The 15,969-nt window shown below is 39.9% G+C and overlaps 1 protein-coding gene across 5 annotated transcripts in view; it reads right to left on the reverse strand.

Moving 5' to 3' along the window:
- Positions 1 to 15,969, reverse strand: part of senp6a (SUMO specific peptidase 6a) — a 172,527-nt gene that overhangs the window by 61,747 nt on the left and 94,811 nt on the right. For all 5 annotated transcript variants that reach the window (XM_060831646.1, XM_060831645.1, XM_060831644.1 and 2 more), the window contains one exon: positions 11,262 to 11,658. In XM_060831646.1, coding sequence (XP_060687629.1) covers positions 11,262 to 11,658 — 397 coding nt within the window. The remainder of the gene's footprint in view (positions 1 to 11,261; positions 11,659 to 15,969) is intronic.

Consider the following 15,969-nt stretch of genomic DNA (forward strand, 5'->3'; position numbering starts at 1 on the left):
TCCTGCTCCTAGATGCTACCCAACCTGCTATGCTTTTCCAGCATCACTCTAATCTTGATGGTATTTATACAGCTAGTTCAGTTTCTGGTCAAAGGAAACTCTCATGATGTGTATATAGGGATTCAACAATACTAATGTAAAGGAGCAAAGGTGGGATTTATTCTTGTTAGAGATTGTCATTACTTAGCATTTGTATGGTTCAAATGCCATTTGCCACTGCCAACCCAAATCTATATATTATCTAGGTTTTGCTGCATTTGGGCATGGAATGCTTCAGTTTCTGAGCAGACACGAATGGTGATGAACACTGTGCACTCAGTGAACATGCCCCTTCAGACCTTATGATGGAGAGAAGTCATTGGAAGAAGCAGCTGAAGATGGCTGAGCCTGGGACACTACCCTGAGGAACTCTTGTTGAGATTCCCTGGAACAAGGCCGACTGATCTCCATCACAACTATCTTCTGTTGTGCCAGCATGCTTCCTCCGATTCATATCCACTCCAATTTTGCTAGGGCTCCTTAATGCCACACACAGTTAACAGTGCTATCAAGCAACGCTTGCTCCCAAAGCAACTCTCACTTGACTGTAAATCACAGTACTACCACACCTGTTGACCATGAGTTCGGAAATACCCAGTTATGGAGATGCTGTTGTCTGACATTATAAATATGATTCCAGGAACATGATTTTTGTCAGGGCATTGCTTGACCGGACTGTAAGAGAGTTCTCTCCATTTCAGCATGGTTGGTAAGGAGAACTGTGCAAGGTCAACAGAGCTGGGTTTGCTGTTGTCATTTTTGGTACCCATGCAATCAGTTGGGTTTAATTTCTTGAGACGTTTTAGCATTTGATACAGCTAAATTACTTGCTTGGCCACTTCAGAGGGCGGTTACGATTCAACTACATCCAAAGTGGACAATCTTGTATTCGTCTAATTTGAAGTAAACTTGTCAATGATTTGCTATTGTTACTAGTGATAAAGTACAGCCCACCGATTTTCAAATTTCATCATGAGTTTTGAGATTTTTATGGACTGAAATGTTTTCAGGGTCAAAAATACTGACTTAAAAATGGCCGTAATAGTCACCTAACCATAGATCGAGTCAAGTTTCAGGAAGCTATCAAAGAGCAGTCTGATCTCCACTAAACATTTTTATTAACAGAGATTGAAACCAGTCAGACATGAAGAAACTAGTTTTGTCTATTTGATTTAAACTTCTAGGAGTTGACACATTGGATTTTTTTTTTAAAAATTGCCTGCAATTATCCAGCTTGGAGACAATAAACCCTATGTTAAGCAATTGCTTTGGTAGAGCCAATGAGATGGATTTGTGAGTGGAAATCTAGATGTTTTCACTATCTACTTACTCAGGAAGGTCAAAGCCCAGTGACAAAGCAAATTGGATACACATCTGAACACCAAAGTTGTATGCAATATTCATGGTTGCCATTTTTCCAAGACTTCTGCCCACCTTCCCCCAAAATCATTTGTGGTCTCAGATTTAAACTTAACACATCAAGAATACCCAAATGACTCAAAACTACACATTACTTCATATTTTTGGATTAGACAATATCTTCTTTTGACATTGCACCTGTCTTTGTTATACAATTATGATGTTGTATCTATTTTTTTTCCTGGTCTAAGAAAGAAAATTTGTTTTCCTTCACTCCAGAAAACCCTGAAGATGGTTCCTGGTTGCTTCTGGTAAATTAGATATCTACAGTTCCTATTGGAATCAGATAGAGCTACATACGAAAAAAAATTAAAACATTGTGTGGCCAAAGGAGAAGGGTGAAAAATAATGCCAATTCTTCCATTTTCACCTGGCTGTGACACTCAATTATTTTGTATTCTCCTGATTCCATTTAATTGTTTACAATATTACCCATCCTTGGGGGACAAGCAAATTTTGTTAATTAGCTTCCTACCTGATCACCTAACTCAGTAATAAATATTGTGAGTAACTGAGAACCAAAATGTGGCGCACATGAATCATAGTAATCTTCAATTTCAAATTCAGATAATGGTCTCTTATCAGGATCGTCAGCAAACATCTTGTGAAAGCAAACATAAAATATGTTTAAAGATACTATCCTGTTCACTGCTTTCGTCATCTCTTCAAAAATCCAAATCAGTTTTGTCAAGCACTATCTACTTTTGACAAATGGAGATAACCTTGGAATCACTGCTAGGGCCCCGCCCAAATCTCTAGACCTTAGTATACACATATAATAATAAATATTTAGTTTCTACAAAGCTTGGAAGTATTGTTAACTTTGAGGAGAATGGCATCACTTCAAAATGATAGACAGGTTGGTCAAGTCCAGGAAAATCAGGCAATGTGCCTGAATGACAACACTCAGTAGCTCTGACACACATTATTATGAAGTGCTTCAAGAGATTAGTAATGGTACACATTAACTCCAGCTGCCCAGAATGACTTGATCCACTGCAATTTGCTTACCACCACAATAGATCCATGGTAAACAAAAGTTCCCTAGCCCTACACTCATCCCTGGAACATCTGGATAACAAGGACACCTATGTCAGACTCAACCTATCGCATCTCGAACGCCCAAGTCCCTCTTCCCTACCTTTTATCTTAGCCTGCTGGACACACTTTCCTCATTCCCGAAGAAGGGCTTATGCCCGAAACGTCGATTCTCCTGTTCCATGGATGCTGCCTGACCTGCTGCGCTTTTCCAGCAACACATTTTCAGCTCCTATTTATTGAACTTAGCTCTACCTTCAACACCATAATTCCAACAAAACTCACCTTGAAACGTTGACACCTGAGACTCTGCTTACCCTCCTGCAGTAGGATCCTCAGCTTCCTGACGCAGACCGTAATCAGTAAGGATAGGCAACAACACCTCCTCCCCAATAATTCTCAACACTGGTGCCCCGCACTGTACTCCTCCTCCACTCATGACTATGACCAAATTCAACCCTAACTCAATTTACAAATTTGCTGATGACACAACCATGATGGGTTGGATTTCAAACAATGAGAAGGCAGAGTACAGGAGAGAGGTAGACAACTTAAGGGCATGGTGTAAAGAAAACACTCTCTCCCTAAATGTCAGCAAAATGAAACAGCTGGTCATTGAATTCAGGAAGTGGAGTGGAGGACATAATGGTGCTGAGGTGGAAGTGGCCAAGGGCTTCAAGTTCCTAGGAGTAAATATTTTGGTCCACACTCATTGACTCCACAGTCAGGAAAGCACACCAATGCCTTTACTTCCTCAGGAGGCTAAGAAAACCTGGCATGTTCACAATGATTCTTACCACTTGTTTTACAGAGGCACTACAGAAAGCATTCTATCTGGATTCATCACAGCTTGGTATGGCAACTGCTCTAGTAAAAACAATGACTGCAGATGCTGGAAACCAGATTCTGGATTAGAGTAGTGCTGGGAAAGCACAATGGTTCAGGCAGCATCCGAGGAGCAGGGAAATCGACATTTCGGGCAAAAGCTCTTCATCGGGAAAGAGCAAATGGCAACTGCTCTGCCCAAGACCATAAGAAATTACAGCCAGTTGTGAACACAGCTCAGTTCATCATGAAAACCAGCTTTCCTTCCAATGACTTAAACCATTCCTCCTGATGCCTGGGAAAACTGCCAATAAAATCAAAGACCCTCCCACCCCTGTTATACTTTTTGCCACCTTCTTCCATTGGGCAGAAAATACAAAAGTTTGAAAACACGTACCAGCAGATTTAACAGCTTCTTCCCTGCTGGTTATCAGACTTATGAATGGACCTCATATTTCTCAGAGTTGATCTTTCTTTGGACCTTCTCTGTAGCTGTGACACTATATTCTGCATTTTGCTCTATTACTCAGAAGTACTTACATAAGGTATGCTTTGTCTTGTTAGCACACAAAATGATATTTCTCAGTGTATCGCGGTACATGTGACAATAATATCAAATCAAAGTGGGAAGATGTGACAAATGCAACACATAATGATGTATTAAATGACTTAATTTTGGTATGAAAGAAATTGCAGAGACAGGATAGAAAGTGTACAGTTCCTAAGGGAATGCAAGAGCAAAAGGACCTGTGTTTATATGTGCCTAGGTTACTAAAGGTTCCAGCGCCGGTTGCGACGTGATCAAGAAAGCTTGCTTTACTTCACTTTCACTCTTTGCTCTTAAGACACCATTTCTCAATTCTTTCCAGTGCCCGAAACATGCTCACTCCTGGGCTGTTCAAAAATATCTTTCAAATGTGCTATAACACAGACTTAGCCTAATCTGTAGTTCCACCTCATCCTCAGGGCCTCTCCCAGTCTACTTACAGGGAATCAAGCACACAGCATCAATTCATTGCTTGGAGCCTCCTCTTTCTGTTTTCTGCCAGTGGTCCTATGCTATGGTCTCCATCTTGTCTTTCAGGAGATTTACCCTTTCTTTCTAGATTGTGTTATTTTTGGTAGTGTCTTGGTTTCTTCAAGTATTTCAGTTGCTTTTTTCATAATTCTGGATTCATCTTCAATTTCTTTTGACCACTTTTGCAACCATCTTTTCACTAACCTGGAATCACTCCTGGATCTTGTGCACTCCTATTATAGAGCCCATAGTCAGTCCCGCGACTCCTGATTTTCACTTACTTGGTTAATACACATCTGATTGGCCAGATGGCCAGGTCCATGAACTGCTTAAGAGGAATGCTGGAGTGAATGTGTGCGGCCTGCCTCACTGCACAAACTGGCAGGAGTCTCAGCCACCTGCGGATACAATTCTCTGCCTCCACCTGGAAACACAGTAACTTAGTTTCATAACAATTTCGTATGCACTGTCTGGATGGATGAAGCAGGATCACTTAAGGTTTTTAAAAGGGAACTGAACATCATTTGCAAACAGAAAGATTTGCAGGATGACAGGAAAATGGTAAGGGAGTGATAAGACATGAATTGCTACTTCAGAGGGTCAGCACACAGATAAAACCATAAGACATAGAAGCAGAAATAAGGTAATCCATCCCATCAAGTCTGCTCTACCATTCAATCATGGCTGATAAGTTTCTCAACCTCATTCTCCGCTTGCTGCGTGTAACCCTTGATCCCCTGGATAATCATGAACCGATCTATCTCCATCTTAAATATACTCATTGGCCTGGTCTCCACAGATAAAAACAATGACTGCAGATGCTGGAAACCAGATTCTGGATCAGCAGTGCTGGAAGAGCACAGCAGTTCAGACAGCATCCAACGAGCAGCGAAATTGACGTTTCGGGCAAAAGCCCTTCATCAGGAATACAGCCTTCTGTGGCAAAGAATTCCATAGATTCACCGCTACCTGGCTGAAGGAGTTTCTCTTTATCTCCATTCTAAAAGGTCTTTCCTTTACTCTAAGGCTATGCCCTCGGGTCCTGGTCTCTCCTACCAATGGAGACACCTTCCCAACATTCACGCTGTTCAGGTCATTCAGTACTCTAAGTTTCAATTAGATTTCCCTCATTCTTCTAAACTCCAAGTATAAACCCAGCATCCTCAAATGAACTTCATATACTAAGTGTTTCATTCCTGTGACCATTCTCATGAACCTCCTCTGAACACACTCTGGGCTAGTACATCCGTTTTGAGACATGGGGCCCAACACTGCACATAGTACTCCAAATGTGATCTGATCAGAATCTTTTAGAGCTTCAGAAGGACACCCCTGCTTTTATATTCAAGTGCTCTCAAAATAAATGGCATCATTGCATTAGCCTTCCTAATTACTGACTCAACCTGCAAGTTTATCTTGAGAGAATCCTGGACTAGAACTCCCAAGTCTCTTTGCACTTTAGGTTTCTGAATTTTCTCCCCATTTAGAATATACTACTAAAGTGCATGACCTCACACTTTCCTACATTGTTCTCCATCTGCCACTTCTTTGCCCACTCTTCTAACCTGTCCAAATCCTTCTCCAGTCTCCCCACCTCCTCAATGTCACCTGTCCTTCTATCTACCTTTGTATCATCTGCAAACTTAGCCAGAATGCCTTCAGTTCCTTCATCCAGTTCATTAACATATAAAATGAAAAGTTGTGGTCCCATAACTGAGCCTTGCAGAACACCACTTGCCACCAGCTACCATCCTGGAGGACCCTTTTATTCTCAAGCTCTGCTTTTTGCCAGACAGCCAAGCTTCTATCCATGCTAGCACCTTGCCTCTGACACTATAGGCCCTTATCTTACTCAGTAGCCTCCTGTGCGGCACCTTGTCAAAGGCCTTCTTGAAGTCCAGGTAGATGATATCCATTGGGTCTCCTTGGTCCAGATGACTAGATTAATAACTAAATGGTCACCTTCTGATTTATATCCATTCTAGGATTCGAAACCCTACCAACTGATCAGCAAAAATGTTTTCAAGAGGCTTTGTTTCCTTATTCTCACGCATAGAGCTAAGCAATTTCTCAACAACAGATGTCAGGCTAACTTATTTTCTATTCCCTGCTTTCCCTCCCTCATGTTTCTTCAACAGATAAAACATTCTAATCTACAAAACGGCCCCTAATAAAAAAAATCTGTGGAGGATTATAGTTAGGGCAATTGCAAAGTACACCTATTTATTTTAGAATCTGTCATTGAAATAATCTGGTCATGGGAATTTGTTACTCATGCTATTATTTCCTTTTATCCTAACATCGTTGTCACTCTTGACTTTTCTAACTTATCCAGTCAATAAATTGTGTGCTCTCTTTCTTTTGGTTTTATGTCATCTCTCACTTCCTTCATAGTTTATGACAGAATTTTTTGCACAATCTGCGCTCTTTCATTTAGAGATATTAACTGGCTCTTATTAATTTTGAGCACAAACCACTTAAGATTGATTGCTTTACCCAATAAAAGAACAGTGATCAGGTTATCCTTGCCTGCAAATTTCACCCTACTAGTCCTCATATTTAGTGAATCACCCTCCGCTATTCCCACAACCCTTGCATGATGCCCTACGGAACAAATCTTTGTCCATCCTTTGTCTTTCAGCAATTCAAAGGGACTACTCACATCTCAATTATCTGGTCCACTCCTTCAATCATCCCCAACAACCAGTCTCCTATGACACTGAAGAGGGCAGGTATTTACTTTCTAGAACCAAATTTTCAAGTGCTAGTGATAGAAAGTCAACAAGGTGTCAAAAGGTGCAGATCTCTAATTACTCCCTTTGCAGCACACCAGCAAGAATGCATATGGCATGCTGGGGTGGGGGGTAGCTGGGACCAGTTTATGCATAGGAAGAATCGATACAAAAGTGGCAGGCTTCAGTTCTACAAGACAAGAACCTGTTGTGACAGTATTGTGGCTTTAAGAACTGCATTTCCTCCTGGTTTTTTTTAAGAATAAAAAAAGAGAATGAAGAACAGGTCCCACGCAGTCTATGAGAACATAAACAATTTGTGAGGCCTTGGATTTTTTTTTAATAAATGTAGGTATGATCAAGCTCTCAGATCCAGGATTTTTGATAGCTTTCGCCAGTTGTTGCTGGGGTCTAAGCAGGGTTGGAAGGCAGTGAATCTCTTCCTGTGTTACATTTACTCACTCTCCAGACTGGCTTTTGATGTCCTTTCCTCCTGGATTGGAGAACTGCATGAGACAGTCTGCTTTTCAATTTGTCTTTTTGCCAAGGATGTGCTTATGGGATGTTATTATATTAGAAGTTAATTAGTAACAGCTACTGCGCTTAGAATGAAGTAAACTTACTAGAATTATAAGTGCTTCTTCCTTCTTCCAGGAAAGTATTTTAACTATAGTGTTCAAATGACTGGTATTTTGCTTAATATAGCACCTGACATTTACCATTGAAATAAAAAGAAATTTGGGGCAAGAAAGAGAGGGAGTCGGAGGGGGAGCAGGAACGGGAGGGAGATCCTATTGCCTAAACACTAAGGCAGTATTACTCACTGTTTGGCTTTGCTTTCTAGATATAATGACATCCGATAGTATTTTTAACTTACAAAGTCTTAGACTGTTTGGTTTCAAACCTACCCCATTGCCTCAGCAATATAGACTAAAAGGTGAGCACACTACTGAAGGAGTGCGATATTGTCACTTATTTCCGACCAGATGCTAAACTGTAGCTTCTGTTGCATTTATATAGCTATAAGGGATCCTACTCCACTAATCCATCACAAATAAAATAGTTGTCATTTATTTTCCAATCACTTCATGATCTAATTCCTCACCATTTCCACGTAGACAGGTACAGAAAAGTTCACTTAATATAGTGGAAAATTTGTCAATGAACATTCAGACTTAAACAGCCGCTATTTATGTCATGAAAACGATTATTTGCAAAGTCACCTTTTCAAATTAGACAAACATTTAGAGCAGGTTTATCACAGCTATGCTCGTCAGCCTGTGGTTCTTTTTTTAACCTACTACTTTAATTACACTGCTATTTACCCATACTAAACAGTCTGGTCTTGTGTAAAAATTTTGAGATAGGAGCATACCACTAGTTATTGAGTTAGAGTCGTACAGCACAGAAACAAACCCTTCAATCCAACTTGTCCATGCCAACCAAATTTCCCATTTGTATGCACTTGGCCCTTATCTCTCTAAACCTTTCCTATTCATGTACCTCTCTAACTGTACCAGCATCTACCACTTCCTCTGGCAGTTCATTCCATTTATGAACTACCCTGAGAGAGAAAACGTTGCCTCTCGTGTCTCTTAAATCTTTCTCCCCTCAGGAAAAATAGAATCATAGAATTCCTATTGCGTAGAAACAGGTCAACACTGACCTTCTAAACAGTAATCCACCCCGACCCATTCTCCTACCCTATTACTCTACATTTACCCCTGACTAGTATACATAATCTACACACCCCTGAACAGTATGGGTAATTTAGCATGGCCAATTCACCCAACCTGCACATCGTTGGATTGTGGAAGGAAAACAGAGCACCTGGAGAAAACCCACACAGACACAGAACGTGCAATCTCCACACAGACAGTTGCCTGTCAGTGACCCACCCAAGGCTAGAATCGAACCTGGGTCACTGGCGCTATGAGGCAGCAGTGCTAATCAGGGTGCCACGGTACCACCCTAAATTTATAAAGTTTCTCTCCATACACATCAAATTATAATCTGCATTAAAATTAAGCATTCAAAAGACTTGAATACATGGCAGTCTATAAAACTTGCACTTCCGAGGTATCTAACTGACAAGATTTTTCTTTGATGCACTTTACTCAATCTAGTCGATGTTAAGTCTTCAAACAGTTTCAAACTGCTGCTTGGACCTCATGATCACCTTCATTGAGGAGCCCCTGAACACAGCTGCAAACAATTAAGAGACAGTAGCTTGGAAGTACAGATGCTTAGTATTGATGAAAAAAAAGGGGAGCTGATGAAGCTTTCGGTCTTGAACTCATCAGGACATGCAACATCCAAGACTGAACAAGATTCTGAGGAATAAGATACATGTGTATTTGAAAAGACAGGCTTTGATTAAGAGTGGTCAGCATGGCTTTGTGCGTGGGAGATCATGCCTCACAAATTCGTTAAGAGTTCTGTGAAGAAGTGACCAGGAAGGTTGACGAGGGCAGGGTGGTAGACATAGGCTATATGAGTTTCAGTTAGGCCTTTGGTAAGATTCCACATGGTATGCTACTCTGGAAGGTTAGATCGCATAGAACCCAGGGGAAGCTGGCAAATTGGATGCACAATTGGCTTGATGGTAGGAAGCAGAGGGTAATAGTGGAATAATGCTCGTCAGATTGGAGGCCAGTGAATTAGTGGTGTGCCTCAGGGATCAGTGCTGGGTGCATTACTGTTTTGTTATCCATGGATGAAAATGTACAAGGCATAATTAGTAAGTTTGCAGATTACTTTGAAATCAATGGCATTGTGCATTGTGAGGGAGGTTTATCAGAAATTGCAGCAGAACCTTGAACAGCTGTGGAACTGAGCAAGCAGTGGTAAATGGAGTTTAATACATAAAATGTGAGGTCTTGCATTTTAGAAAGTCAAATCAAGGTATGAGTTTCATGGTGAATGGTAGGGGCCTTAAGGAGTGTAGTGGAATACAGGGATCTTGGAGTTCAAGTGCATGGTTCTCTGAAAGTGGAGTTACAGGTAGAAAGGATAGTGAAGGCGGCTTTTGCACACTGGCTTTCATCAGTCAGCACACTGAGTATAGAAGTTGGGAAGTTATGTTGCAGTTGTACAGGACCTTGGTAAGGCTACACTTAAGTAATGTATTCAGTTTTGGTCACCTTGTTATAGGAAAGAAGTTATTAAACTGGAAAGAGTGCAGAAGAAATCTGCAAGCATGTTGCCAGGACTCAAGGGTCTGAGTAATAGGAAGAGGTTAGACAAGCTAGAACTTCTTTCATTAGAGCACAGGTGATTGAGGGAGGAATCTTATAGAAGAGCATAAGATCAGGAGAGGCATGGATAAGGTAAATGCATTCAGTCTTTGTCCCAGGATTGGGGAATCGAGGACTACAGGGTATCAGTTTAAGGTTCGAGGGGAAAAAATAAAAGGGAATCTAAGGGCAATGATTTTTACATAGCGGGTAGTAAGCATATGGAATGAGTTGCCAGCGGAAGTGGTTGAGGCGGGTACATTAACAACATTTGAAAGGCATTTGGACAAACACATGGATAGGAAAGGTTTAGAAGAATTTGGGCCAAATGCAGGGAAATAGGGTTCGCACGGATGGTCATTTTGGTTGACATGAACCAGTCTGGGCAGAAGGGCCTGTCTCCATGCTGTGGGACTCTATAACTCCAAGAAATGGTTAAGTGCATGTCTCTCAGCAATAAGAGATACTACTGAAAAGTGGAAACTGCCTTTTTTTTCCTTAAAAGCAGAGGAAATCTTTATCATGTAACCTAATGAGTTAAGAGTGTGCAAGTCTCGGACTTTAGTTTACTTTATCTACCAAAAGATAGTTTATTTACTTAGCAAGTGGAATCTTCAAAGTACAATCAAACAGCTTCTTGAAAATCCAATTAAATTAAATATAATCACACATTACCGGTTGTGTCCAAAATCAATGCTCTTCACTTTGTATCAGTGCAGATTTCATGCATGACTGACGGCAAACATATTCAGTAACATTCGTTTTTGTTGTGCTACCATTTGCAGCTTTTTTAAAAAAAAGTGTTGTTTCCTTACCTTTTAGGTGTTACCATCTGTGCAAATAGTGGCTACATCAATATTCTTACCATGTGGCATTATCATGCAAATTGTCACACAGTCATGACTTCTGGAACATTATCCTTACATTTGTGGTGTGGAAAATGTCCATACTTACTGGGATCATTCAGTGCCGGCTTCTTGGAGTCCATCCGTCCAGCTCCATATACAACTGTACGCCCCATTAACCCTATACTGCCATTAGTTTGTAAGAAGTTGCTCCTGGTAGAATATAGTTTAGTAGTGGGTACTGTAGTCAATATTATATCGAGAGAAGGTTTGTTGTAAAATGTCTTGGCACTGACACCCATGTTGCCCTCAGCTTGTGTTGGGGTACATGCATGAATCGATGGACGTGGCTGAGGTGTCCCAACATAGGCGGAATCAGAAACTTGCTTGGGTCGTCTTATTGCATCCTTAGGTATTGGCTTTCTACAATGTTCACATTTTGTATGGTCTTCACTTTTTCTCCCACAATTTTTACATATACTGAAGAATTCATCGAGTGTCTGCCCCTGAAATTTGAAAAACAAGAGCGAAACATTTGTTTTACAAAAATCTAGCATTACACAATCATGTACTCATACATACAAAGTCATACAGATGTACAGCATGGAAACAGACCCTTCAGTCCAATCTGTCCATGCTGACCAGATATTCCACCTGCCAGCACCCAGCCCATATCATACCAAACGCTTCCTATTCATGTACCCATCTAAATGCCTCTTAAATGTTGCAGTTGGACCAGCCTCCACCATATCCTCTGGCAGCTCATTCCATACACGCACCACCCTCAGTGAAAACGTTGCCCCTTAGGTCTCTTTTACATCTTTCCCCTCTCACCCTAAACCTATGCCTTCTAGTTCTGGACCCCTCCATCCCAGGGAAAAGACTTTGCCTATTTACCCTATACATGTCCCTCAATTTTGTAAACTCTATAAGGTCACCCCTCAGCCTCCGGTGCACCAGGGAGAAACAGCCCCAGCCTGTTCAGCCTCTCCCTATAGCTCAAATCCTCCAACCCTGCCAACATCCTTGTAACTCTTTTCTGAACCCTTTCAAGTTTCACAACATCTTTCCAATAGGAAGGAGACCAGAATTGCAAGCAGTATTCCAACAGTGGCCTAATCAATGTCCTGTAACAGCCACAACATGACCTCCCAACTCCTGTACTCAATACTCTGACCAATAAAGGAAAGCATACCAAATGCCTTCTTCACTATCCTACCTATCTGCGACTCCACTTTCAAGGAGCTATGAACCTGTATGCCAAGGTCTCTTTGCTCAGCAACACTCCCCAGGATCTTACCATTAAGTGTATAAATCCTGCTAAGATTTGCTTTCCCAAAATGCAGCACCTTGCATTTATCTGAATTAAACTCCATCTGCCACTTCTCAGCCCATTGGCCCATTTGGTCAAGATCCTGTTGTAATCTGAGGTAACCCTCTTCGCTGTCCACTACCTCTCCAATTTTGGTGTCATCTGCAAATGCACTAACTGTACCTCTTATGCTCGCATCCAAATCATTTATGTAAATGACAAAATGTAGAGGACCCAGGACCGATCCTTGTGGCACTCCACTGGTTACGGGCCTCCAGTGTGAAAAACAACCCTCCACCACCATCCTCAGTCTTCTACCTTTGAGCCAGTTCTGTATCCAAATGGCTAGTTCTCCCTGTAGTCCATGAGATCTAACTTCGCTAATCAGTCTCCCATGGGGAATCTTGCCGAACCCCTTACTAAAGTCCATATAGATCACGTCTATGCTTTGCCCTCATCAATCCTCTTTGTTACTTCCTCAAATCTTACCTCTCCTTCAATCTGAAATTTACCAAGATAACAGATTGAAATTAAGCAAAAGACATGAAAAGCATTTTTCAATGTAAGGTGCTTGAATCTTTAAGAAAACCTTAAAACTCTGGGAACACTGAGGTGGCCTTTGCGGTAGAATCGATATTTTTTGAGAAAGGTACAGTTAACATTTATAATTTGAGTGTGTAGAACAGGGGAGGTAGAGGGAGGAGGAGGAATGAACAAAAAGGATTGTCTGTGATGGGGAAGTTCAAAGTGATTTTAAATAAACTAAGTAAGTGTTGGTATGGAGCAAAAAGAAACACAATGATAATGGAACAATATGGAAATAAACAGGTGGTCAGAAAAGGTATAACTAGCAAAGTAAAAGCATCACCAGCAAACCCCCTCCTATTTCTCCACTTTTTAGTGTTCTGCACTTGCTAATTAACTTACAAGAAAATCAACATCACCAATTTCTTCCAGTTCTGTTGAAATGTCATTAAGTTTTCAGTAGTTATAGCACTTAGCTTTGGTTAGATTTGAAAAATGTCAAAAGATCACTGTGTTGAAAACAATTTCAAGTAATCACAAGAAACCAAATTAAAACAGAAAATTCTGGAAATGTTCTGATTAAACAGCATTTGAAAGAGAAAACAATGCCCAATATCCCTGCAAGATTGCTTTGAGGACTTGTTTGACATGTAATGCCAGTTTAACAGATTTTCTGTTTGCTGTTAAACAACTTTCATCCAAAACATGAACTTGTGTTTTCACTTTCAGATGTCAGTGGGCCAGCTAAGTTTCCAGCTTTGCCTGCTTCAATTTATGGCTGTAATTACATACTTTGATAGCGTGAACAAAAAATGAAAGTATAAAACTTCAATGTATCAACTATATCAGTTACCCAACTGGACCTAGTTCAAAAAGCAATACACAACATAACCAAGATAAAAGATATCACGTAACTATTACTTCCATAGTAATGCGAACACATTGCAAGTCTAAACAATTTTCTATCCTGCATCAAAAAAACAGCGAAAAACAATTTCAGGCCGACTTGTTAATCAGAAAAATAACAGGTTGTATAATTACATTTATACACAAAGATTATAAAATATGAAAATATAAATCAAACTGTACAAAGCAGCACGAATTAGAATTTCTTCACTTTTGCAATGTAGAAATAACCAACACATTGTTATTAAAATACTTTTTATAAACTGCTTACTAAACTATTCAAACCAGTGGCAAATAAATGTTTTTAAGATCAAGTGAATCAATACCAAGATCAAGATGAAGGTCCATTTAAATAGTCACTTGGTAATACAGAACTAGAGTATTGTTGAATAAAAGGCAAGCTTCTGATGCTTTTCACTTTAATTCATCAGGATAGAATTGCAAGAATACCAAATCGCCAAGGGAACAAAATTTACACTGCACGAGAAGAGATTGGTGGGAAGGAAATCTTGCTTGCTCCAGGAATTGCCAAATATCAGGGAACAGTTGCCAAGCTTTTGATTAAATTCAAGGATCTGTTCGATGAAACCAACACACTACACACATGCACAAATGTCCTTTGTGTCAGAAAGTGCAGCTTACCACAATATAGATGGTTATTAAAATAATCTCATGAATTGATTTTCCTAACTAACACACTATTGATTGTTGCCAAATGCGAAAATGAAACTATTCTTTGAAATTTAAAATAAAAATTTAATTTTGTTTCATATTTTATTTCTGTGCTCCCATACACGGTTTCATTCAAATAGCATTAATTGGTATGTTAATTTGTGTAATCATATTTATGAGATATTATTGCTTCAAATGGCATTCTCCTTAATGTCAGTAAGCATAGGCTAAATTTAAAACAGGTACGTTAACTATGAGTACGTTAACTATGATTGATGAAGGGATTTACTATGAGTGTGCACCAGAGAAAGGCTGTCCTCAAGCTTTTATTCAGTTCAGAAAGGTGCACTAAATGGACATATTCTTTCCATTTTCAAAGGACACAGACAAGAGCATGAATGTATCTGGCTTCCAGCATACACAAGCAAGCTACATTGCTGTGGCTGTGATGATCTTAAATTGGTTGTTAATATAATTCATAGCAAAAACAGGATTGCTTGGCATGCACAGTCCAATTGCAGAATTACCTCCAATGTTGAACTCTGGATTTGGAGTTTGGCAAGCACCAAGCTAGTTGGGTATGGTCAACATTCTGTTGTAAATGTTACAGCATCAATTTCAAAGGAAATATGCTAATTAGAAAATAACTTGGATGCAAAATATGTCAACAGCAGTGACTGTAAAGTCCAGCTTGAGATGGCTGGAGGAGTGATTTCTTGCAACAATGTTTGCTGAACTTTTATAGTGAAGTTGTCAGCTAGGAAATCCTGTTACATATCTTAAGTAAAGAGAAGCTATGCTTGGGTTTACCTGGTATGAGCTGGTAAGTTTATGTTCAGTAAACAAAGCCACAATAACGAACAGCTGAAGGAATGTTTATATTATTCAATCATTGGACTGAATGGCCTATATACCTGGTTTCACAATTCTAATGAAATTCATTTACTACAATATTCATTTTATGCTCAAATTGCTGATCAAATCTTTCAGACACAAATTGTTTAGGGTGATCTGAGGTAGCCTTAGGCCCACTCATGAGCTTACACAATATATAGAGAACAGGGTAACCAGTAACTGACAGATAGTTCCAAAGCATCTAATTTCAGAATCAAGCTTCCATGACAATCAAATGGCAATGGATTATTTGCTAGTTTGCCAATAAAATCAATCTTTTAATGCAGTGCGTAGAACAGAAAGGAATTCCAACACCTATAACTGAGAACATGGGATTGTGCTACACCATAGTCGAGAATCATTTGGCAGATTTCTCAAATCAGCATATTTAAAAAAGGGAGCTTGTTTGACTGTTCATTTCAAAGGTGAATTTGAGCACAGGATTGGGCCCATTAATGCGTAAGGAAAATCTTACATGGAATTAAAAGATTCAAAAATAGGAATTTTT

Source organism: Hemiscyllium ocellatum, chromosome 10, assembly GCF_020745735.1.
Source record: "Hemiscyllium ocellatum isolate sHemOce1 chromosome 10, sHemOce1.pat.X.cur, whole genome shotgun sequence".
NCBI lineage: Eukaryota > Metazoa > Chordata > Chondrichthyes > Orectolobiformes > Hemiscylliidae > Hemiscyllium > Hemiscyllium ocellatum.